Source organism: Piliocolobus tephrosceles, chromosome 4 (assembly GCF_002776525.5).
Source record: "Piliocolobus tephrosceles isolate RC106 chromosome 4, ASM277652v3, whole genome shotgun sequence".
NCBI classification, from domain to species: domain Eukaryota; kingdom Metazoa; phylum Chordata; class Mammalia; order Primates; family Cercopithecidae; genus Piliocolobus; species Piliocolobus tephrosceles.
In genome coordinates this window covers 139,861,274-139,887,455 of record NC_045437.1, presented here as the reverse complement: position 1 = coordinate 139,887,455, position 26,182 = coordinate 139,861,274, and the positions used below count along the sequence as shown (strand labels likewise).

At 43.2% G+C, this 26,182-nt stretch overlaps 1 protein-coding gene across 3 annotated transcripts; it reads left to right on the top strand.

Annotated features, from left to right (window-relative positions):
• Positions 1-780: 780 nt before the first annotated feature.
• Positions 781-26,158, top strand: SMIM3 (small integral membrane protein 3). Of its 3 annotated transcripts, XM_023227000.2 has the most exons (4): positions 781-823; positions 5,508-5,558; positions 7,060-7,376; positions 24,838-26,158. In XM_023227000.2, the coding sequence occupies exons 1-4, from the start codon at positions 796-798 to the stop codon at positions 24,949-24,951; spliced, it is 510 nt and encodes a 169-aa protein (XP_023082768.1). In that variant the 5' UTR covers positions 781-795; the 3' UTR covers positions 24,952-26,158. The 3 variants fall into 3 exon arrangements, with proteins under 3 accessions (XP_023082768.1, XP_023082770.1, XP_023082769.1); XM_023227002.2 differs by lacking the exons at positions 781-823; positions 7,060-7,376; XM_023227001.2 differs by lacking the exons at positions 781-823; positions 5,508-5,558 and having other exon boundaries at positions 7,065-7,376.
• The last annotated feature ends 24 nt before the right edge of the window (positions 26,159-26,182 follow it).

Sequence of the window (26,182 nt, the reverse complement as noted above, 5' to 3'; positions counted from 1 at the left end):
TCACAGGGTTAGTAAAGGTGGGTGCTGTTTATGGCCTGAGGCCTGAAGAGGCAAGGGTGGGAGCAGTTACTGTACTCTGGAGACAGACAGAGCTGTGTGAAGAGGGTCCGCTGACAGGAATTGGGCCACAGAGCCAGCCTTGCAGCCCCTGGGGTGGGGATGGGGGTAGAATGCAAAACACCTCAGCTCCTGCTGGTGCTTCCCTCTTAGATGAGCCCACCAGAAAGCTAGACATCAAGGAAATCTATCTTAGTTTCCCTCAGAAGCAGATTGTGGGATAAGGGTTTAAGTGCAAGTCATTTATTTGAGAGTTCAGAGGTTCAGGGTACACCAGTAGGGAACTGAGGAAGTCAAATAAAGAAGAGAAGACAGCTGCTATGATTGTGTTATTAAGCCAGCTATCATAGTGGGTGACTGGAGCCTAGTCCCACAGAGAAACTCTGGAAACAATGTAAACACACCTCTCAGAATTATTTCACCGAAGGATGAGGGAGTTGGGGTATTTATACCACTAAAGTCTTGGTTGAGGGCTGCTCCTGGAGAAAAGGGTTAATTCCTGGATACTTTTGGACTGACAGACCAACCTTCTGTGTTTCTGGGACAAGCCCTCAGACACAAAGATACAGATACTGGCAATTGGAAGTCTGTGAAACGTTGAGGTAGAGAAGGCCTAAGAGATTTGTGCAGGGATTGGCAGTGTCTGCCACCAGGCCCACTGATGGGATACATTCAGATGAACCTCCCATTCACAAGGCAGGATGGAGAACTGTGCAGAGGGTGAATCTGGAAGCAAAAATGAAACTTAAGTGCATGCTTAAAGTTAATAAGTAAAACTTATTAATACTCTTAAATATAGATGTACTGTATAGGTTTCAAAACAATAATTTTTCCCTTTTATTCTCACAATTACTCTACCCTCTCTTGTAACCATGTAGCTAATTGTCTGATTCTGCTTCTGCATTATGCAGTGTGCACTGCAATTCTGATTGTGCCTGTGCATTTCACTGTGCCTTACCTAGGTCAGGAATTGGAATTACTCAATGAGCAGAAACAGAGGCACAGAGAGGACCTAACTCAGTAAGATGCAAGATATTTAGAATCAGTTCTTTTACTTGCTGTTGGGTAATCTTAGAAAAGTTAACATATCCTCTTTGGGCTTCTGTTTTCTGATGTGTAAAATAGGGATTGATAACATTTTCACCCTAGAATTGTTTTAAGGACTAAGTAATATAATGCATATAAAATCTTTGCTATACAATAAGTGCTAAATAAGTGTTTTATTCAAGTAAATACTCTTTTTTGAAAAATATAGGCAAATGCATATAAATATTTGAGACCAAAGTTTACTTCAAAAATTAGACTGACTGAACAGAGATATCTTCTGGTAATAGACATTCTATTATCTGTAGCTACATGACTGTGTAATAATTGAACACTTTGGAATTAAGCCATGAGAATTATTCAAATAATTATAACCACACTAATGAGACCATATGACTATCACTCCACTTCAAAGCTATAAAACGGAACGCTTCCATTTCCTCTTCTTTCTCCCTGTCTGCTTAGCACTTTGTTTTATCTCAAATTCCACATGTTCGAGAAATTTCATCATTTCACCATCCTTCCTTATCATTAATTCAATGAAGTCTTTCAGCCATAATACAAATTAAAATAAAAATTCCTGCCTCTTATTTTGAGGCTAGAAAGTTATTTCTTTTGAGTTAGCAAGTGAGTGGAGCTTCCCCCAAAGAGTAAGAAGGCATTTTGCCCAAGGATTTATAGAACAAAAAGAACTTTAGAAATTTTTTTAGGAAGAAAGGGGAAGAGAGGGAGACTAGTAATATCAGGAGTCCTGGTGCTTATTGCCTGACTTTTGGGAAGACCCGAGCTGTTTAGGGGCCTGTAAGTGAGGCTCTAATGTCTGAGCCAGCACAGATTCATCAGTGAAACAAAATAGATCACCCCCACACAGGTATGCTTTTAATTAAAAACTGTAGTAATCTTAAGATCCTTGAGCCTTAGCTTTAAAAAAATTTTGGAGGTGCAAGTGACTTCAGAGAGCATTTAACTCAACTATCTTCTTTTCACTTCTGGAACCTGAAGATAGAGAAAGGAGAAGGGACTTCCTCAGGATCACATAGCAAACTAGTGACAGAGCCAGGACTAGAAGTCATGGTTTAGAACTGTTTAGTGCCAGTTTAGTGCCTTTACCTTGTGCCAGTGACACACTCCCTGCCCCTATCCCCGAGTCTTCCACTGTCTCAATGAAGACCTTCTGCGATATCTCTCTGCTCTCACGCCTCTCGTGTTAGAGAACGCATGACATCCCAAGAAAGCCTGTTCTGTCCATTTTCAGACAGCTCTTTAAAAAATTCTTTCTTTGGGTGAGCTGAGATTTGCTTCTCCTCAGCTGACACACTCTGATTCTAGGTCGGCTCCCTCTGCCCCAGGCATACTTCAGAGGTTTGCTCAGATTCCGCACTGCCTATATGAGTCCTCCCATCTCTAGACTAAATATCCTATTGTTTTACAATTCTCTTCTGTTTTTGGCTGCAGTGATCTGTGATTGTGCCACTGCACTCGAGCCTGGGTAACAGAGCAAGACCTTGCCTCTTAAAAAAACAAATCAGTGAACTTTGAGCAAAGCAGATTATCCTCCATAATGTCGGTGGACCTCATCCAATCAATTGAAAGCCTTAAGAAAAAGACAGACCTTCCCTAGGAAGAGGGAATTCTGCCAGCAAACTGCTTTCAGACTCAAGAGGCAACATCAAGTCTTCCCTAGGTTTCCAACCTGCTGGGCTACCCTGCAGATTTTGGACTTGCTAGCCTTTACAATCATGTAAGCCACTTCCTTAAGAATCAATCTCTCTTTCTTGTTCTCTCTCTCTCTCTCCACACACACACACACACACACACACACACACACACACACACACACAATTGGTTCTATTTCTCTGGAGAACTCTGTGAGTTAATACAATAGTTTTTCAAGCATACAACTTTGCCTTCGGCACAATTTCAGAACTGGAAAGAGAAGTCTAGGTTGACCTCTTGTCATCCTATCATTCATTTATTCATTCATTCAACTGGTAGAGCACTTATTCTGCACCTAGGTGCAGGTGATTGAAAGGAAAATATTGTAACCAGAAATTTGAACTTAGGGAGGACTTTGATAAAACCAGAACCCACTCAAAATTATTAGTGCAGAGTGGCAAAGAGTTTAGGTTCAGTAGTCAAGCTATCCTGGGTTCATAGTCTGGCTCTAATAACTGCCAGTTGGTGGCTTTGGCAAGTCACTCAGTCTCCCTGAGCCTCAGTTTCCGCATCTGTAAAAGGGAGAATTTGGATTAGATTGTTTTTAATTTTCCCTTTAGTTTTGGACATGCAGTGTTTCACTTTAGTGAAAATTCAGGAAGGAAAGAATTGTATGTAGTGTGAAGGCTCTACTCTAGTGCCTAGGGAAAAGTCCGATATATGATCATGCTATTCATATATACTATCTATTCAAATAGGTAATATTTACTAGGCACATGCTCTTTCACATTCATGATTTCACTTCACCACTCCTGGCTAATTTTTTGTATTTTTAAATAGAGTCAGGGTTTCACTATGTTGGCCCTGCTGGTCTTGAACTCCTGGCCTCAAATGATCTGCTGGCCTCAGCCTCCCAAAGTGCTGGGATTACAGGCGTGAGCCACGGTGCTGACCCCTCTTGCATTTCTTTAAGTGGTAAAATAAAATATATACATTAATATATTCCAAAGGTTTATCAACTCTCAAACATATAAAACTAAGAGGCAGAGGTGTGCAAACGGTGTACAATACCATGCTTGGTGACCAATGTTTTTGTATTCTATCTTTCTTAGAAATTATCCAAGCAGCTAAGATTATTCACCAGTTTACTTGATTTAGTATCAATCTAAATTCTCAGTTAATTAAAGACCTTGGAAATTAGTTTAAGTTGATATATTATAGACTAACATAATCATTAATGATATAAACTATTTAGGAAATTCAGATTAGCTACAGTCTCCACGATCAAACACTCTCCATCCCTCTCTCATCATCTTCTTTTATGTTCTTCATGGTTTCACAAACTGGTATCATCTTGCTTATTTATTTGCCTACTTATTTTTTGTGAATATTTTCCCAGTAGATGTAAGCACAATAAATAAAGATAATTTGTCTTCCTTAGTGCCTAGAACATTAGGAGATATTCAATAAATAGCTTTGAATGAAGGACTACAGTAAGTCCTCACTCAGCCTCCTCAGTAGGTTCTTGGACACTTTGATTTTAAGTGAAACTATATATAAGGAAATCAATTTTACCATAGACAAATGGACAGAAAGAAGAGTTAAGTTCCTACAGCATATTTCTGATAACAAAAATACCACCAAACTTCTAAACAAAGACTAAAACACTTCCAATATTGAACACTGAAATAATTGTGAGTCATACATATGTTTAGTAAAGATTAATAAAAACAAGGAAGAGAATTATTTACCCGCTTATTCCAGTTTAGAGTTCAGGTGGCCAGAGCCTATCCCGGCAGTTCAGGGCTCAAGGCAGTAACCAGTCCTGGACAGGACGCCATCCCATTGCAGAGCACACTCACACACACCCACAGTCATTCACGCTGGGACTACACACCAGTTTGCCTAACATGCACATCTTCGGGACGTGGGAGGAAACCGACCGTGGTACCTGGGGAAAATCTAGGAAGACATGAGGAGGACATGCAAACTCCACACAGTTAGCAGGGAAACAATTTTTTTTTCCTCATCAACGTTATAACAGAAGGATGATTCAGGGGTCTGCTGTACATGAATAAAATCTTTACTCATCATAATTGTACCAGATGTGAGGAATAGGTCTCATTTTATTATTTTATGAAACTTGGGTGGGCTACTGGGTGTCAGACTCAAAATTTTGGTTTTCTGATTTCTAATACGATATATCATATTATTCCCCACAACAAAATAAATATATCTGTACAAGTCAAAAATGAAAAGAAAAAGTCTTGTGTAGATATAATTCCTAGAGAGGGTATTTGCTATGGATTGCATCCTAATGAGGGCCTCAAAAGGCAGCGTTTTTTTTTTTTTTTTTTTCTGGAGACAGAATCTCACTCTGTTGCCCAGGCTGGAGTGCAGTGGGGCAATTCGGCTCACTGCCGCCTCTGCTTCCAGGGTTCAAGTGATTCTCCTGCCTCAGCCTCTCCAGTAGCTGGGATTACAGGGGCCCACCACCACACCTGGCTAATTATTGTATTTTTAGTAGATACAGGGTTTCACCATGTTGGCCAGGCTGGTCTCGAACTGCTGACCTCAGGTGATCCACCCGCCTCGGCCTCCCAAAGTACTGAGATTACAGGCATGAGCTACCACCCCTGGCCAAGGCCGTGTTTTGATGGCAGCCAATGTCATTAGACTACAACTTCTAATGTACAAGTTCTCCCCCAGTATCAGGGGCTCTCTAACAGAGTATTACTTATTTCTTTCAGGTCCTGATGGTTTTCTCTTTGGAGTGGTTGTAACAGAGGACCAAGGAAGTTGTGAGTTGTTTTCTGGCTTTTGCTATAACAAAAGCTTGTTGTTGAAATTGGCTATTTCCCCCTCGTACATCCAGCACAGCATCCATTATTCTTCCCTTCAGTGCTCTCTTAGCAAAATCAGTCCAGCCGAGGCAGCAGACTTAACATGGCAGGCTCCTGTGGGGATTCAAACTTTATTTCTGGCTTGCTTTTAGGGTCCCAGGGCAAGTCGATATTAAAGAGACACTAATAAACTGCTAAATGGGAAGGGAGACTAGGCCTCAGCTGGCTCCAGTCTTGAACTTCTGCCTTGTCCCAGAGGGTAGCCAATGTTCACAGCAGGGCACATGGAGTTACCAGTTGTCCACCCAAGGGAACTCTCATCCCCTTCACTAACCAGGGAAAATGTTGTATTAAGATTGTCCTCCTGTTGCAGTGAGCTGAGATCGTGCCACTGCACTCCAGCCTGGGTGACAGACTGAGACTCCTCTGCGGGCAGAAAGAAAAAAAAAATTGTCCTCCTTCAGCTCTTTTTTTTACTATTAAATGAGAGTTTTGTATTAAACTATTCAGAATTGGGTTGTCCTTGTTTTTAGGTTCCCACACTATCTCTTTTGAATAAAACATGTTGTTGGGACAGCCCTTAGGGTTTTTGTCAAATCATTTCTCATGTGAATCCCCTTCATCCTCACTGTCCTTCACTTAAGAAACTGGTATCTGATAATGATGATTTAGAGGTTATTTCTGCTGACCTCATCCCTGAATCAGAGTGAACAGCAAGGAGTAAGTTCTAAGTTTGGGGCCCACACCGTATCAAATTTAGGCCTGGGGAAGGCAGTATGGCTCTTTCCAAACCCTCCAAAACACTACTGGGCTCCAAGACTGCTAAAGGTCTCACTGATAGTCAAGGCTTGTGCTCCCTTTTTCAGAAGAGTAAGATTAAAGAAAACTACTGTGAATTAAAAAGTGTGGGTACCAGGATGGGACGGGAGTCCCCTCTCACTCTATGGATGACATGGAAGGGGCAGAAGATTGCAGAATTGGCCTTGTCCCGCATGGAAGCTGGGCCACCCACAGTGGCGTGGGAAGCCTCTCAGATGCTGGATTCTAATGGGCTCTTGATCACCTTGGATTGGGCTATTTCATTGTTATCACAAAATAAACAGGACGCTCAAAGTCATGTTATGGCAGAGAACCAACCAGCTTCACACTGGTCCTCTAAACCAATCCTCACAACAGGAGAATGAAACAGAGAGGCAAAGCCTTGGAAGGACCCTACACTTCGGACATTGCAAAGCAGGATCTGAGTCCCGGCTCCTCCATCCAACTAGACTTTCTTTCCCATGTCTAGACTATAGCTGGAAAGGTCCTGGAGGACACATTTTAGGCCAACCCTCTCCGTTTACAATCCAGAGAGCGGAGACCCCCGAGAAGCCAAGTGACTTGTCCGAGGCTACGCGGCGAGTGTGTGGCAAGGTGAGAGGGCAGACCGAGATCCCTTGGTCTCTCCTTTCTCTCGCAGGTTCCTTTTTCCCCGTGCACAGCCCGCAGGGGACGCTGGAGGAGGAGCTGAGCCGGAGTTGCCGTGGCCCCAGGCCGGGGCGTTCCGGGGGCGGTCCCCAGCGGTCGCGCATTCCAGAGCCAGTCGCGCGTCCCGGACGCTCTTGCGCGCTCCCGCCTCCCGGGGCAGCCGGGGCACGTTCCGGGCGCTGCCTGGGGCTGAGGTTCCTGGCCTGGGGGTCGCTTCCAGCCGCCAGATCCCATGCAGTTCTGGGGACCCTGAGAAGCACCGAGCCATCCCTGCCCCAGGAACTTTCCGCAGACTCGCCGCCATCTGGAGTGAGTGGAGCCACCGGGGGGTTGTTTGTGGGGACTCTGGCAGAGCGGAGCCCTTCGGACTTGCGACCTACCTCTAGTGCTGCCCCTTTCCCAGGGCTCCCAACGTTCTTCTTAAGTCCGTTCTCTCCTCCCCCATTCTCCCTTTTCATCACTTTTGTATTTCTTGCCTTTACCACCTCCTCCTTTTTCTCCCGCTGTCAGCCCCTAAGTTCGAGCCTACTAGTGCACAGAATTTTGGGCCTGGGGGAGGCGGAGTTTGGGTGGGCGAGCCCCAGCCCCACTCGGAGACTGGCTTCTCTCCGGGTCCCCTGCCCTTGCCTTCTCGGGAAGCCTCCTCCTCGGGCGGACTGCCACCTCCTGGCTCTCCAGGTCCAGCGTCAGGATTTAGCGCCCGGGCCTGCGCACCTGCTTGGGCGCTGTGCTGGGTTTGGGTCTTTGCACTTATCCGTCCCCGTTTTCTCGAGGCCCCGTGTAGAAGGCGCCAGGAGTTTGGACTCAGGAGTGGAGAGTTCCAGCCCTGGTTCTGTCACTAGCTGTTTCACCATCCTTGTTTTTCCATCAGTGAAATGGGGAAAACATTTTTTGCGTGCAGAAAGCAAACGAGAAAGGACGTGAGGAAAGTATCTTGGAGAGAAGCCTTCCTTCAGGCTTCCTCCTGCTGGTTATCTGTCCCTTTCCTGAGGACGTAGTTGTTCCAGCTGCCGGTTCTCTTGCTCCCTACTCTCCCCCTGCCAGTTTCTTGAGAGTAGGGACTGCCTGTCTATCGTCATCTCTGAGGCATCCTCAGCTCTGCCAAGGGCCTGGCTAACAGTAGGTGCTCCATGCATATGTACTGAGTGAAAGGATGAAAGGGGTAACCACCTCCCCCTCCCACAAATTGAAACAAACCTCAGGGGCTGTTATTCTGATTGAGGGCTAGGCTGGGCTCTTACTCATGAAGCTGCACTTGTTTCTTCTGGACCAGCTGGAATCCTGCTGCACCTGGGGGCTGAGGAGTCTCCGGTTTGTCTGTAGTGAATACTAAGGTCCTCAAAGCTCCAGGGTGTGGGGGTGAAGGCTGCACAATCACACAAGTATCAGAGATTCCTTGAACATCTGCTATGATGCGTGCTGCTACTGCAGTGGGCACATAGTTTGGAAGAATTGGGGATGCCTGAATGAGGTGGAGGTGGGAGTGGGAAGAACAGTTCTCTGCGGGTTGGGAGACCCTCTGAGTTACCCTAATGGAGGCATTTCCCCTCTCTGGCCCTTGCCTTCCCCATCTGTAAAATGAAGACGCGGGAGTGGAACAGATGTTTGTTTGTCTGTGGTTGAACATGACATGCTCTTTGGTTTATGCAGGCCGCACAGCAGCCATCTAGACACACGCAAGGCAGCACAGTTAAGCTTTAGGACATCATGTGCTTCTGCAGTGACAACCGAAAAAAACAAAAAGTGTTTTCCTGCTCCAACCGGGACCTCCTGTTCCCAGCTGTCCTGGGACTGTGAATCATGCTGTGGGGGTTATAAGTCATGCTTCATAAAGTCTCCCACAAGTGACCTCTCCAAACCTCAGAACTGTGGCTCCGTGACACAAAAGATCTGGGGAGTCCCAGAGAACAGCCAGAGAACTACTGAGCTGCAGTGAAGTGTTAGAGATGCCAAACAAATGAGAGACTCTGGGGACCTGTGGTCAGGTCAGATCCCAGGCCCTTGGGGGTGACAGACCAAGGGATTAAGGGCCGGTCACAGCCTCAGATGCTTTCCCAGCCATATGCCAATCCTTTAAACATTGTGCCTCCATTTCTTCCTATGGATTGAAACATGCAAACAGAGGAAATACCTCCAAGGAAAGAGGATATCTTGGTTGGGTGTGACAGTGGTATAAAAAATGGGCACGTGTACTCACAAACACAGTTTATTGGAGTATAGGAGTAAATGTTAGCATTGCCATACCCTGCCTTGTCCTCCCCAACCCTGACTGGCCCAGTAAGCAGAATGATGTTATAATGATCATACTTGCCATTTACTGAGTGCTTACTATAAGCTAGGCATGACTCTAAGCATTTTACTTGTATTAACTCATTTAGGCTTTACCACAATCCTATTAGGGAGGGACTGTCATCACCTCCATTTTGTAGATGAGGAAACTGAGGTCCAGAGAGAGTGACTCACCCATGATCACACAGAAAGTAAGTGTGGCAGAGCTGTAATTTGGATGCAGGTACCCTGGCTCCAGGGCCTATCCTCTGAACTTCATTGGAATTGGGGGGAACCAGGTTCAGATCTTGCCTCTGTCACTTACTTTCAGGGTGACCTGGGAGAAGTTAAGTGAGAATTTGCTAGTCACTGTTCTAGTGGATCCCTGGAGACCTAGTACCCTTCCAACTTACTAGGGAAGCAGAAGATGAACCTCAAGAGATAATGGAGACATCTAGCAGTAAAGGCTTAGAGTTAGGTAGTTAGGAAGGGGAACTGCTCAGAAGTATAATTGCCTAGCACATTAAACAACAGCAAGCCAGATTCCACATCTAAACCGTATACTTTAAATTGCTTAGTTGTGTATACAAAGAGCTTCCTTATTTTATTGATTTGCACTCTGATTGGCTGATTGGATATGTTTCTTGCTAGTGACCCACTATATAGGATCATATTCAAGATTCTGGGGACCAGGAATAGATGTCTTTGGTGGTGGTGGTGGGCATTATTCTGCCTTCTACACACATGAGGCCCACTTTGGGAGAGCGCCCTGTTGAGGCTCACACATTGAGGCAAGGCACTACCACCGCCCGGTGCTCTTGCAGCTCTGTCCAGGAGCACCCTGCCAGCCCCTCTCATGGACAGTCTCCTTTGCTAGCCTGACACACAGCAGGCACTTAGTCACTGGCAAATAGCAATGATGGATGGTAGTGCCTTAAACAGGATGCTGGGGATTTGGCCTGGGCTTTCTCCTCTGCTAGCTCTCTGTTGGTTTCTAAGACTGCGATTGGCTGGGTCAGATGGTACGTGCGGTCTTACACAGCTCTGGCTGTGTTCTGATCTCTTTGAAATATCCTGGTGTTTTTCCATTTTTCCAGCCACAGAGGAGCAGATGGAAACTCAGGCAGGTCTGTAGCCTGTTAGGAAGTTTGGAGAGACAGGGGCCAGTTGGGGTGAAATGAGAACACAGTGCTCCTTAGGGACTTTGGGACAGTGGAGAAAAGCCTGTTATTTGATTCATTTCACAGTTTTGGTAGTTGTATGTCCTGTCCATTCCTTCCTCTGGCCCCTTTATTTGGACCGAAGGTCCCTGGTGAAATGACTGTGCTGGGTTGATAAATGTTTGAGGCTGTTACACAATGGGAGGAGAAATAATACTGCTAAGAGTAAATGTGAAGCTGATATGGCCTTCTCATAATGGACTTGGCATGGGAAACCTGCCCCTGCTTTTATCAGCCTCCCTGTTCCCTTCTGAGAGCAGAAAGATTCACATCTTGGGCAACAACACTGCTCCCCTCACCCCTGTCCCCGCTCCCCACCTCAGTGCCCAGCTCCTGAGCACATGGTGTCAGAACTCGAATTTGAACTTATCAGTCCAAGCAAATCAACAAGCGGGAACCCTAAAGGACTTCATTCTGAAAGGCCAGTTCTCTTCTGCCTGGTATGTACAGGGTGGGCTGGGAAAGAAAGAGGCCCCCGTAATCCTTCCTGAATGTACAAAGAGCCCAGAAAATGATAAAATCAGAGGATGTCATGTTATTTTGGAGATAGGATTCTGACTTTTAGGATCATTGGGACTTTTGCAGGGATGAGGATTCTTTCTGGACCTCTTCAGTCAATTCGGTTCCACGAGTGAGCTCACATCTGAAATAGTCTTCCCATACTCATTTCTTCATTGATTTTATATTTTTTGGCACTTATGGTGTGCCAGGCCCTGTGATAGGTGCTGAGGACACAGCAATACACAAGAGATGAGGCTTCTGCGATCCTTGTGCTTGCATTTGAGGGACCAAATGAACAAATCTTTAGCCTGATAGGGAACAAGCCAATAAAAACAAACAAGCAACAAACAAGCTAATTTTAGATTGTGAAAAGCGTCTGCAGAAAATAAAACAAGATAAGAGTGGTAGTTTAACAGAGTGGGTCTGGAAAAACTTTACTAAAACATAACATTTAGATTGAGGTCATGGACATTGAGGCAATGGACAGGGGAGGAAAAGAGCATTCTGAGAAGAAACAGCAAGCACAAAGGTCTTCAACTGGGATCAGCCGCTGGGACACAGTTGTTAGGTTCCCCAGGCTACAAAGTGGCTAGTGTGGCTCCATCTAGGAACTTGAGTTGCCATCTCTGGCTTAAATGTTCCATTCTTTCCTGACAACCTCAGCAGCATCTTCTGAGGGTGGAGCCTTTTTGGAAGGGGTCCTATAAGGTGGACAACGCTGGCAAACCCTCTAGTCCCGTGCTCTGGGAACCATCAGCCTTGTTCAAATTCTGCAAAATACTTGAAGAGTCATGCATCTTTGGACGCCCCAGCATCAGTGACTCGGAGCTGGTTATAGCTGTCTGCTCTCTGGCCACCGTGGCTGGTGGAAACAAAACAGCAGCAGCGTAGTCTGCACAGAGCCCTGGCAGTGCTGGGCTAAGGCCACACCTGCGGGAAGCCGCCTGCCTCTATCTGCCTTGTCTCCCACTTTGAGATAATTAAGCTTGACTGCCAGCAGGAAGTCGCTCCTTTTATTGCCTTCTTCCTCAGTGAACTCTCTGGCAGTAAAACCTGTTGGATAACCATTGGCAAGCTCTCAAAAGTTGACTGTTAGCTGCAGCTCAAATGTGGAGGGTGTAAGTTTCCGGTGGGAGGTTCAAGCTGGGGACAACTTAAAATTTTTTTACTTAAAAAAACTTTTCACTGTGGTTTCCTACATTGGTCCCAGATCAGTCACGAAGCAGTCACGACACCCTAACTAATAGCAGAGCCTCTGAACTCCTTTTTGTGTTTTTTTTTTTTTTGAGACGAAGTCTCGCTCTGTCACCAGGCTGGAGTGCAGTGGTGCGATCTTGGCTAACTGCAACCTCCGGGTTCAAACAGTTCTCCTGCCTCAGCTTCCCGAGTAGCTGGGACTACAGGCGTGCCCCACCACACCCAGCTAATTTTTGTACTTTTAGTAGAGACAGGGTTTCACCATGGTGGCCTGGATGGTCTCGATCTCTTGACCTTGTGATTTAGGAACAATGCTGGGTTCACTAGCTCAGCTTAACTTTGTGAAACCCTTACTGTGTACCAGGTGTTGTCCTAAGTGCTTTATGTGCATTAGCTCATTTAACCTCTAGAGCATCCCTATGAAGTGGTTACAATTATTAGTTATTATTTCCGTTTTACAAATGAGGAAACTAAAGCTCAAAGAGGTTAAACCTCTTGCCAAAGCCACCAGAACTCCATATGCTTACAACACATCATGTATCTCATCAACTCTGGGCTTTGTTGATAACATCTATTCTGCTCATCCTGCCTTTCCCCACAAGCTTTTTGTTTTATCAGTATCTGAGAGAGATGTCTTGAAATCTCCCACTGTAATTGTAGACTTGTCTATTTCTCCTTATAATTCTGAGATTGGGTATATAAAAATAGAAAATCACTTTACCTTTCTGGTATCTCTAGTAATACTTTTTGCCTAAAAGTCTACTTGGCCTTATACTAGTATGGGGCTACCAATGTAGGTGATTCATGGTTACACAGTGTTTCATTTGTATCCTTTGACTTTCAATCTTTCTAATCCCCATGTGTCTCTTCTAAAAAATATATATGTATGTGTATATTTTATTTTTATTTGTATATACCCTAATGGTCCTTCTTAGTTTGGGTTTAAATCTACCATCTTTCTTTATGCTTTCTATTTGTCCCCTCTATTGTAAGTATTTGTTGTTGTTTTTCATCTCTCCTGTTTTCCCCTGGAAATTATGCACTCTTTGACTGATATTTTTAGTGGCTGCCATAGAGATTACGATATGCATCCTTGATTTAACAAAGTCTAATATGATTTGGTTCTTCTGCCCTTTCTTAGGCAATACAAGAAAATCAAAATACTTTAATTTTATTTCTTCCACAATTTGTTAGTTATTGCTCTTGAATACTTTAATTCTGTATTTTTTTTTTTCTGAAAATGTCTTTTTTTTTTTTTTTGAGGTGGAGTCTCGTGTTGTCGCCCAGGCTGGAGTGCAGTGGTGCGATCTTGCTTCACTGCAACCTCTGCCTCCCGGGTTCAAGCAATTCTCCTGCCTCAGCCTCCCAAGTAGCTGAGATTACAGGCGTGTGCCACGACAGCTGGCTAATTTTTGTACTTTTAGTAGAGACAGGTTTCACCCCACGACAGCTGGCTAATTTTTGTACTTTTAGTAGAGACAGGTTTCACCATGTTGGCCAGACTGGTCTTGAACTTTTGACCTCAAATGATCCGCCTGCCTTGGCCTCTCAAAGTGCTGAGATTACAGGCATGAGTCACCGCACCCAGCCTGAAAATGTCTTATTGCACCATTATTCTTGGCAGTTATTTCTGTTCACCTCTTTGAAGAGATCATTCTGCTATTTTTAAATTCCATTGTTTCTGTTGAGAAGTTGGTTGTCAATCTAATTGTTTCTCATTTAAAGATATTCTGTCTTATTTCTCTTTTATCTTTGGGTCTCAGCATATTTACTTTTTTTTTGTTTTGTTTTGTTTTAATGGAGTCTCACTCTGTTGCTCAGGCTGGAGTGCAGTGGTGCCATCTTGGCACACTGTAACCCCCACCTCCTGGGTTCAAATGACTCTCCTGCCTCAGCTTCCCAAGTAGCTGGGACTACAGACGTGTGCCACAACGTACTAATTTTTGTATTTTTAGTAGAGACAGGGTTTCACCGTGTTGGCCAGGCTGGTCTCAAACTCCTGACCTCGAATGATCCGCCCACCTCAGCCTCCCAAAGTGCTGGGATTACAGGCATGAGTCACCGCACCTGGCCAGATTTACTGTATTTCTAATCATGGATTCCAATTTATGTATTCTGCTAGGAGTTCATGGGACTTCTTTAGTATGCAAATTGGTGTCTTTAATTGGTTTTGGAAATTTCTGTTATTATTTATTCCAATATTGTTCTACTTCATTCTCTCTTTTCTCCTTCTGATACTCCAATATATTTATGTTGTACCTTGTCACTGTTTCCTCTCTCTTACCTATTTTTTTCTGCATTTTCCATCCTTTCATTTCTCCCTACTTCATTCTAAGTATTTGCCCCTGATCTTTCCCCTGATTCCAGTTTACTAATTCTCTCTTTAACTATAGCTAATCTACTGAATTTTGAAGCGCATCTACTGACTTTTTAATTTCTATTATATTTTTCAGTTCTAGAATTTCTATTTGGTTCTCTTTGTTATTGTTGTTTTTTGAGACAGGGTCTCATTCTGTCACCCAGACTGGAATGCAGTGGCCCAGTCATGGCTCACTGCAGCCTTAGCCTCCTGGGCTCAAGTGATCCTCCCACCTCAGCCTCCTGAGTAGCTGGGACTACAGGTGCACACCATGCCCGGCTAATTTTTAAAACTTTTTTGTGGAGATGGGATTTTGCCATGTTGCTTAGGCTAATCTTGAATTCCTGAGCTCAAGTGATCCACCTGCCTTTCCCTCCCAAAGAGGTTACAAATAGTGGCTGGGATCACAGGTGTGAGCCACTACTTGTAACCTCTATTCGATTCTTTTAAAAAAATCTGTTTATTCTTTCTTGTAATTTCAAATTCTCTATCAAAATTCTCAAACTTGGAGTTTTTTCCTCCGTGAACATAGTAAGCAAAGTTATTTGAACTATGTGTCTGTCTGATGACTCCAATACCTGGAGCCCCAGTAGACTTTTTTTCCTATTGTCTGTTGTTTCTGATTATTTTGTTTGTATCATCCTTTTTGCATTCTTGATTAATTTTGGTTATGTGTTGGACATTATATTTGTAAATAAAACATAATTTGAGACATATCATGATGTTATTGCCTCCAGAGAGGATGTATATTTGCCTCTGCCAAGCACCTGGAGATTCCTTAATTTAATTTCAGGAGCTATGATAATGCAAAGCTGAGTTGTAGTCTCTGGGAGGACTGGTATACTTCCAGTTCATCTTTAGCACTAAGGGTGCTTTTTAAGGTCCAAGCTCAAAGTGCAGAAGTTTTACTCTCCTTCTCTTGGCAGTCTTGGACTCCAGCTTTTGTCCTCTTACTTAGTCTCCTGAGCCTGTCAGAACTGCTTAGTCTCCTGAGTCTGTCAGAACTGCTTAGTCTCCATTCTCCAGTAGGGGAAAATGACAGGCTCTCCTCCCTGGATTTTTGCCTTCTCCCATAAAAGTGGGACCACAAAAACCTGCGTGAAGCTTAGAGTCCTGCTTTTTCTCAAGCAATGAAGACTGGAAATTCTTCATTATTTCGTTGGCTCTTAGTGCCTTCAAGCAGGTTTTTTTGGTCCCACTTTTCTAGCTGTCTTCAGTAAAAGAACTGGTCCAAATTGTCTAGTTTACCATTACTAGAATTAGAAGTCCTGATCTTTGGCCGGGCGCGGTGGCTCAAGCCTGTAATCCCAGCACTTTGGGAGGCCGAGACGGGCAGATCACGAGGTCAGGAGATCGAGACCATCCTGGCTAACACGGTGAAACCCCGTCTCTACTAAAACATACAAAAAAAAAAAAAAAACTAGCCGGGCGAGGTGGTGGGCGCCTGTAGTCCCAGCTACTCGGAAGACTGAGGCAGGAGAATGGCGTAAACCCGGGAGGCGGAGCTTGCAGTGAGCTGAGATCCGGCCACTGCACTCCAGCCCGGGCGACAGAGCGAGAAAAAAAAAAGAAGTCCTGATCTTTGTAGATTGCATATCTCTTCTTAATTCTGTAAATATGGAATGGCCTTCAGCTAGAAACAGTGTTTGACCTGGACTTAGAAGAAAGCTGTGGGTCTGGTATACTCTGTGCTTATATACTGGGTCTGTGTGGACTCTTTGAAGGTAGCTGTAGCGTAGTGATAAGTGCGGAATGATTCGTGAGTTTGAATCCTGTTCGCTTAGCTTTATGATCAATGAATGTCTGGCTAACCTCTCTCAGTTTTAGTTTTCATAGCTGTAAAATCCCCACATAGGATTTTTTTGAAGTTTTAATATGTTAATGAATGGGATTTGTTAAGCAAATACAAATAATACAAATATGGGAAATAAAACAATTTATTTTTGTTTTTACAAATTTAAACAAATACAATTTGTTAAACAAATGCTGGCTCGTATGATCCTGTGTTTGAGGAAATAAGGGAAATGGTATTTCACTTCTCTGTGCTTCTTGAGGCACCGAGTCATAAGGAGTAAGTAATAGTAAGTCCTGAGAGAGTATCTTGCAAATACCAAGTGCTTGACACATGAATAAATGAATGAATATCCTGGACTGAGTTACTTGTCATGATAATACTGAACCAAAAACAAAAACAATATTGTCCTGTCAGAGAGGAAAAAGTTGCTTGCTAGTGAGTCTGGCGAGTAGATAACACAGGCTTGTCACCTTGAATCCAGTTACCCTAAAACTATAAACTTGTGGGAAATTTTAATTTATGAAATTTATATAATTTTTATATAACTAGAAAACTTGCCAAATGGTGGGATTGGCTGGAACAAGGATTCTTTCTGTTGTAAAAGAACTTTTCGTTACTTAAGAAAAGTGGTCCCAGAAGTAAAACTTGGTGTTTTCTAATCAGGCAGCAGGGCTTCCCCTTTCCTGCCTAAATTGGATCAAGTGGAATATTTGATAGAGGGGATGAATTTTCTACCTTTGGAAAAGTAAAATTTGACCAGGTGCGGTCGCTCATCCTTTGGGAGACTGAGGTGGGTGGATCACTTGAGGCCCGGAGTTTGAGACCAGACTGGCCAACATGGCAAAACCTCATCTCTACAAAAAATACAAAAATTAGCCAGGCGTGGTGGTGCACGCCTGTAGTCCCAGCTACTCAAGAGGGTGAGGCACGGGTTTGCTTGAACCCAGGAGGCAGAGGATGCAGTGAGCTGAGATTGCACCACTGCACTCCAGCCTGGGCAACTGAGCAAGACTCTGTCTCAAAAAAAAAAAAAGTAAAAAGTTTTTTCCTCTTTTGTAGAAACTACATTCCCCCATACCCCCCACATTCAGTTTTGTTAGTGGATACAAAATAGTCGTTTTGGGATTATTGACTTTTCCATTAAATTGGCTGAGGACGAGCAATGATGTGTCCAGTTCACAGGGCTGGTGGTATAGGGCCTGTGACCTGCTAGCATGGCATGTTTGGTACTAGTGGCTTTTCCGCTGGTGAGCTCAGGGTTGTTTCAGTGCAGTTTCTTAAACAAACTTATACTGAACATATGTCAAAGTTTATTATTTGTTAAGGAGGCAAATAGCAGATAAAGTGTGCTGGTTCAAAATAACGAGAGTTTAGGCCTGACGTTTTACTTCCTATGGTCATAAAAACATCATATTCTTATCAGTGATAGGCATAAATTTGTGACATAAATGGTTTGGGCCATATCCCACATGAACCATGAATCAGAAATATCAAGCAATATATCTGTGAGGCAAATGATAAATTAATCTATGACTATGATGTTAGACATACCAATAAACAAGGTTTTACGCATTCATGCCAGAGAGGTCAAATAGAAGTCATCTAGGAGAAGCTTAGAGTCCTGCTTTTTCTCAAGCAAATATTTCTAGTGTGCAATTAAAGATGCTGAACATATGGTTTCCTTAGCTCTTACTTGGTAGACAAGATTTTTTTTCCTAGCAGGGAGAGGTGGAAGTGAATGGAACCCGTGTTACATGGGGAAGAAGAGCGCAGTGAAGGACGTGTTTGAGTATGGAGAAGAGTGAAACGGAGATAGAGCTCGCTATGCCCTCTGACACCTGACTACATCTATGGCCAGCCTTAGAATCCTGGAACAGTAGCTCTGGAAGGGCTCTTGGAGACCACTGCAACTTGTGGCTTTCAAACTGTGTTCTGAGGAGCCCAGGGAGTCGAGGGGACACTGAACAGTGCTGCTGCCCTGCCGATATAAGCCCACTGCACTGAGCAGGCATGCCAGAAGACAGCTGGGAAAGGTTTTTTCCACTTTTTTTCAGTTAGAAGAAAAAAACGACTTTAATTTCATAACATGTAAAGTTTGTGTGTTCTGGTGTAGTACTGTTTTTAGTTTGAGTTGCGTATGTGAAGGGACTGGGCACCCTCATCTCTAGTGCTTAGGGTCTCTGAGGATATGTATTCAGCCCTGCTGGGTAGGTAGGACTGCATGCTTCCCCCGCCAGCCCCCCCACTTTCCAGGCTCTACTAGAGCAGCCTTACTTTAGCTGTTGGGTATTGGGGTTAGAAAGACCATTTCTTTTTTTTTTTTTTTTTTTTTGAGACGGAGTCTCGCTCTGTCTCCCAGGCTGGAGTGCAGCAGTGCAATCTTGGCTCACTGCAAGCTGCGCCTCCCGGGTTCACGCTATTCTCCTGCCTCAGCCTCCTGAGTAGCTGGGACTACAGGCACCCGCCACCACACCTGGCTAATTGTTTGTATTTTTAGTAGAGACGGGGTTTCACCACGTTAGCCAAGATGGTCTCCATCTCCTGACCTCGTGATCCACCTGCCTCGGCCTCCCAAAGTGCTGGGATTTCTGGCCCAGCCAGAAAGACAATTTCATTTGCAAAAGAGTAATATTGGTACAGTCTAGGATACAGGTTACAGAATAATTTCATTTATTCATCTACTTGTTCTGTTTTGTTTTAGTTAGGGGCAGCAACATAATGAGATCTATGTATTTGAATGATTATTCCCTCAAGGAGTAAGATGGCAGGAGGGAGAAGACCCCCTGGACCTCAGTTTCACCGTCTGTGAAATGGCACTGGTTCTGGCTTTAATGTTCCAGGATTCTTGATTGTACATGAGCCCTGAAGCCTGAGTTCCTGTGTCTGACAGGCTTTGCTTATGAAAATCAGCCAGGGTGATTATGTATTCCTGGCATTTGAAGTCACGAAGACTGTTTGATGTTAATGGGTTTACAGGAAAGGGCTGTTGTGGGATTCCTTTAGTCTAAGGCAGCTAGCTGTTGATGTAGTCAGGAGACCGCAAAGAATGATTTATCCCACCCCCGGTCCTCTAACAGTTTCAATCTCCTGTGACTCATGCTTCTGTGTCTTAGACCTTAGAGAAAGTTACTCCATTTCCTAGGCTGAGACAGGGACAGCATGTGCTTCTGTCTCCTCTGCAAGCCTTGGCAGATAATCCTGTGGCCCTGGGGAGCTTTGTCAGAGGCTTCTCCTTCATCTGGGAACTTGCCCAGATCTGCCCAGCCTGGCTGCAGAGCACCTGGAAATCAATTCCCAAATCTTAATGCCAGAAAAGGCCTTAGAGGTCTTAAAGATTTGTTGAGTCCAGAGGTTCCCAAATCTGGCTGCATGTTGGAATCACCTGGACAATGGGAAAAAAGGGGTCCTCCTCATCCCCTTTGAGTCTAATTCAGTATGTATGGATTGAGACCCAGAAATCAGTGTTCTTTTATACTGTCTTAAGATCACTTACCATGGTATATGGCATTTGGTGACTACTGATCTAGTCTCATCTCTTAATTTTATTTGATTTTAAAATTGTATATATGTGTTTTTACTTTTTAAGACAGAGAATTATTAAGACAAAAACAAAAAAAGCCTCTTTGTCCCCTTAACCCAGTTGGCATAAAAAATTAGAAGTAATAAATGCTCATGTTGAGAAAATTCAAATGGCATAAAATCATGTTTTATGAATGAAGAATGAAAAGCAAAACCTCTTATTCCTAGTCCAGCTCCCGAAAAGGTAACCACTATTAACACTTTTTTGAGAATACACTCAGAAAGTAATTTTCCTATATATATCCTCACCTATTTACCTACTTAATTCTACAAAATCTGAACCAAAGGAATCATCCTATATACACTGTTCTACACTTTATTTTTATTTTTTCCACTTAAAACTTTTGGAGCTCACTACAGATCAGATTCCTCTTAAATCTACCACCAGAGGCTTTGCTTTCTGCTTCTATGGGTCTGATATTTTTAGCTTCCGTATATAAGTGAGAACTTGAGGTATTTGTCTTTCTGTGCCTGGCTTATATCCTGTAGCATAATATCCTCATGTTCATCGATGTTGTTGCAAATGGCACTTATTTCCTTCTTTTCTAAGGCTAAATAGTATTCCGTTGAGTATATGCCACATTATCTCTATCCATTCATGGTTGGTAGACACTTAGGTTTATTCCATAACTTGGCAATTGTGAGTAATGCTGAAATAAACATGGGAGCGCAGAAATCCCTTTGACATACTGATTTCAAATCCTTTGGTTATATGCCCAGAAGTGAGATTACTGAGGTCATATAGTGACTCGATTTTCAGTTATTTGAGGAACCTCCATTCTGTTTTTCATAGTAGCTGTATTAATTAAGTAAATTAATATTTGTAATGCATTTGGAACAATGATTGATGTGGAGTAAGCACTATATACTTGTTGAATGAATGAATGGGTGAGTGAATAAATACATGAAAATTGCTGCACGGCATCCCATTATATAGATATACCCTTCTTTATTTTACTATTAGTGGATGCTTGCTGTGTCTATTGCCTTAACAAATAATGCAGAAAGTAACGTCCTTGTATGTATTTCTTGGGTACTCTCCTTGGGGTATGGTGATCAATACCTTACTTAGGGTGGCAACAGTGGACATGGAGTCAAAGGCATTAGAAAGGAAAAGTTAGTGATTAGATAAGAATAGGAAGTAGGATTGCAATTAGGAATTTTGCTTGGAACCTCGAATCACAGAATTATTGATCTTACATTTAAATTCCAGCCTTGCGCCCTCTGGGCAGGGAATGTATTACATCGATGGTTCCCAAGCTGTGCACTGAAGTGTCCTGGGAACCCCAGTGAACTCACTAGAAGGAGGGAAGTGCTGCAGGATTTTTAAGACTTTTGACAAAAATAGTGATATTTGACATCTCTCAGACACTTTGCAAATGACTAGCTTAAGATAGTTCACAGTTTAACACTAATCTTACTGCATTCCTTTTGTTAATGTTATAATTTATGAAGTCGATTTAAAAAAATTTTTTTTGAGATGCTGTCTTGCTCTGTCACCCAGGCTGGAGTACTGTGGTGTGATCATGGCTCACTGTAGCCTAGACCTACTGGGCTCAAGCAATCCTTCCACCTCCGCCTCCCAAGTAGCTGGGACCACAGGTACAAGCCACCATGCCAATCTAATTTTAAAAAAATGTAGAGGTGGTGTCTCACTATGTTGCTTAGGCTGGTCTTGAACTCCTAGGCTCAAGCAATCCTCCCACCTTGGATTCCCAAAGTGTTGGGGTTATAGGTGTGAGCCAATGCACCTAGCCTGAAGTTGATTTTTTGGTGGTTGCGTGGTATGGCACGTACTGGGCAAAAATTAATATGGAATAATAAGTGAGGATAGCATTGTCCAATATTATTCCAAAGTTTGAAAAGTTACACAGTGTCCAGCAGGTGCATATATTCCATTAGTAACTAGTTAAGAATGAAATAAAAACTTTTTTTTTTCAATTTGTGTGTATTTTTTTTTTCAAACAGCTACTAAGTTGTTAGGCCATAAATATGTATTGAATCATTTGATTGTGTCGTCTGTGATTTCTTTCAGCAGCGTTTTGTAGGTTTTCTTGTACAAAACACTGCTAAAAAGAAATCATAGATGATACAAACAAATGGAAACACATCCCATGCTCATGGATGGGTAGAATAAATATTGTGAAAATAACCCATACTGCCAAAAGCGATCTACAAATTCAAAGCAATCCCCATCAGAATACTACCATCATTCTTCACAGAATGAGAAAAAACAATTCCAAAATTCATATGGAACCAAAAAAGAGCCTGCATAGCCAAAGCAAGACTAAGCAAAAAGAACAAATCTGGAGGCATCACACTACCTGATTTCAAACTACACTATAAGGCCATAGTCACCAAAATAGCATGGTACTGGTATAAAAACAGGCACATAGACTAATGGAACAGAATAGAGAACCGGGAAGTAAACCCGAATACTTACAGCAAACTGCTCTTCAACAAAGCAAACAAAAACATACCATAGGGAAATGACACCCTTTTCAACAAATGGTGCTGGGATAATTGGCTAGCCACATGCAGGAAAATGAAACTGGATCCTTATCTCTCACCTCATACAAAAATCAACTCAAGATGGATTAAGGGCTTAAATCTGTGACCTGAAACTATAAAAATTCTGGAAGATAACTTTGGAAAAACCCTTCTAGACATTGGCTTAGGCAAGGATTTCATGACCAAGAACCCACAAGCAAATACAATAAAAACAAAGATAAATAGCTGGAACCTAATTAAACTAAAGAGCTTTTGCACAGCAAAAGGAACAGTCAGCAGAGTAAACAGACACACAGAGTGGAGAAATCTTCATAATCTATACCTCTAACAAAGGACTGATATCCAGAATCTACAACGAACTCAAACAAATCAGTAAGAAAAAAACCAAACAATCCCATCAAAAAGTGGGCTAAGGTCATGAACAGACAATTATCAAAAGAAGATGTACAAGTGTTCAAAAACATATGAAAAAATGCTCAACATCACTAATGATCAGGGAAATGCAAATCAAAACCACAATGTGATACCACCTTAATCCTGCAAGAATAGCCATAATAATAATTTAAAAATCAGAAAACGGTAGATGTTGGTGTGGATGTAGTGAACAGGGAACACTTTTACACTGCTGGTGGGAGTGTGAACTAGTACAGCCACTATAGAAAACAGTGTGGAGATTCCTTAAAGAACTAAAAGTAGGACTACCTTTTGATCCAGCAGTCCCACTACTGGGTATCTACACAGAGAAAAAGAAGTCATTATTCGAAAAAGATACTTGCACACGCATGTTTATAGCAGCACAATTCACAATTGCAAAATCATGGAACAAACCCAAATGCCCATTGATCAACAAGTGGATAAAGAAACTGTGATATATACATAGGATGAAATACTACGCAGCCATAAAAAGGAATGAATTAACAGCATTTGCAGTGACCTGGATGAGCTTGGAGTCTATTAATTCTAAGTGATGTAACTCAGGAATGGAAAGCCAAACATCATATATTCTCACTGATATGTGTGAGCTAAGCTGTGAGGATGCAAAGGCATAAGAATGATAATATGGACTTTGTGACTTAGGGAGAAGAGTGGGAGGAGGGTGAGAGATAAAAGACTACAAATATGGTACAGTGTATACATGGGAGATGGGTGCACCAACATCTCACAAATCACTATCAAAGAACTTATGTAATCAAATACCACCTGTACCCCAATAACTTATGGAAAAAATAAAAATTTAAAGGAATAAATAAATAAATAAATTGTTTGACCCTAACTACTTAATAAATTGAACTGCTCGGTATTTATTTTGACCTAGGGTGCAATTAAAAAATGACCAAGACACTAAGGATTCAGTGAATTGAAAACGACTGGGAACAGCTGATTTACATCCTTATCCATCTGAACTCTTTTAGCTGCAAATGAAAGACACCAAATGGACAATGCTTAAACAAAAACAGGGAATTATTGGCTTGTATATCTGGGATGTCTAGAGTTGCAGATGGCATCAATCTTGGCTGGATTTAGGTGCTCACATGAGGTCACTGAGGCTCCATCTGTCTTTCCAGCTTTAGGACAGGCTCACCACTTTTGGGAGAGATAGCCTCAGGCCAATTTTCTCCAGACTCACATCCTTTCAATTTAGCAATCCCAGGAGAAAGGATCATCTTTCCCAAGAGCTTGTGCATAAAAGCTCTGTGGGGAAGACTTTGGTTGACCTAGCCTGGGTCACTTTCCTAACTCTGATTTGTGGTTATGGAGATTTATAACGGTCAACTCTGGGTCACATATCCATCCCTGTGCTCAGGTCAGTGTCCCAACTAAACCACACAGAATAGGTAGGTTCTCCCCAGAAAGGGGAGAATGGGAGAAGGGGTATAGGACCAAAAACAGTGCATCTCTCATTTTACAGATGAGAGAACAGACTGGTAGTATGGTAGCTTAATAGTTAAGCAGGAAGGCTTTGGAGTCCCACCCATCTGGGTTCACGTTCTTGGTCAAATTAATGACATCTTGTCTTTTAAGACTTTAGAGTCCTCATCTGTAAAATGGGTGTAATGGAAGGTAAAGGCCAAGAAACAGAAAACAACAATTATAGTCGCTGCCTTATAGGATCAGTGGTTCAAGTAAGGACTGAATGTGTTAATAGACATAAAGTGTCTAGCACAGGTCTGGCAATAGGAAGCCCTCAGTAAATGAAGCCATTGTAATTACTAATCAGGAAACTTTAAAGTTTACATATCTGGTAAGTGACCCAGGCTTCTGACTCCTGAGGGTTTCCTTCTAACCAGGGAGGCAGGGAGAGAGTACACAACAGTGATCTTCCTTTCTTGTCTGTTGCAGAGTGAAGCAACATGGACGCAGTCAGCCAAGTCCCCATGGAAGTCGTGCTTCCCAAGCACATCCTGGATATCTGGGTTATTGTCCTCATCATCCTGGCCACCATTGTCATCATGACCTCGTTGTTGCTGTGCCCAGCCACTGCAGTCATCATCTATCGCATGCGGACTCATCCAATCCTCAGTGGGACTGTTTGAGAGCCTCCCAAGAGGGCCGGGTGAGGGATGATGACAGGCATCCTGTCCCCAGACTCTTCCTGTCTTCAGAAAAGCAGCAGGAGGGACTTTGGGGCATGGACCTGAGTTCTGGTTTTGATTCTGCCATGAGCCAGCTATGTGAATTTGTTCAAGGGACCTAACTCTCTGAGTTCCAGGTTCCTTATCTTTCAAATGGGGATGGTGATCCCTGCCCTTCCTACCTCATAGGGGTGTGAGAACCACTTGCCTTAGTGGATGTGAAAGCTGTTTGTGAGCAGTAAAGCTGCCACAGATATAAAGGTGTTATGCTGAGTGCTGAGAAGCTTTGAAGAACCAGAGAACCTGATTGCTGATGATGGTGTTAAAGGTGGTGAGGGAGATATTGGGGGCAGAGCAGACTTTTCCTGTGCCCCTCAGGTCAAACCAAGCCAAGAGCACCCTGTCCCCATTCCAAGGGGCCAGCAGCACTATGGCTGAAAGTTATTTTCTTTAAGGTGCCATTCCTTCATGTTCCTTCATGTTTTCTCAGTTTGGAAGGTGATGGGTAGAGCTTTCCAGAACCTTCTCTATTCCAGAATCTCTGCCCTTGTGTAATCTGAAGGAAGGCTGTGCCATCTTTGGGCACTGCCAAGGGAGTTGGGGTGATGGGCTTCTTTCTGCACTGGGGTCTCACACCTGTTAGTGTTGACACTCAAGCAGTGTTGGAACATGCAGAGTGACTGAGTTCCCTGCCCAGCTTTCGGGACCTCTGGCCCCCATCCCCTTGTGTGTGTGTGTCCCTCTGCTCAGCTCCTGCTGTAATTAGCTCCACGTGTGCCCCCTTCACTCCCTCGCGCCAGCCCTGCAGCCAGCCTACAGCAATTATATTTTAAGAGGTGTTCCCAGGCTTTTGGGACCTACTAAAACAATGATGGTTATTTTAGATGTGATGATTTATATCTATGTAGAGCTGTTTCTGGACCACTCAAGCTCTTCAATACCAAAATCAGGAGCATCTTGGGATTTATTAAATTATGTAAGAAGATAGCACAGATATCGGGATATTATTGTGTGAAAATGCTGCTTTTACTTTGATGTGATCTCATTGGTGTACACAACCGATTTCCAATAAAGTGCTAGAATGTGCATATCTGAGGTCTTTCTTTAAAGAG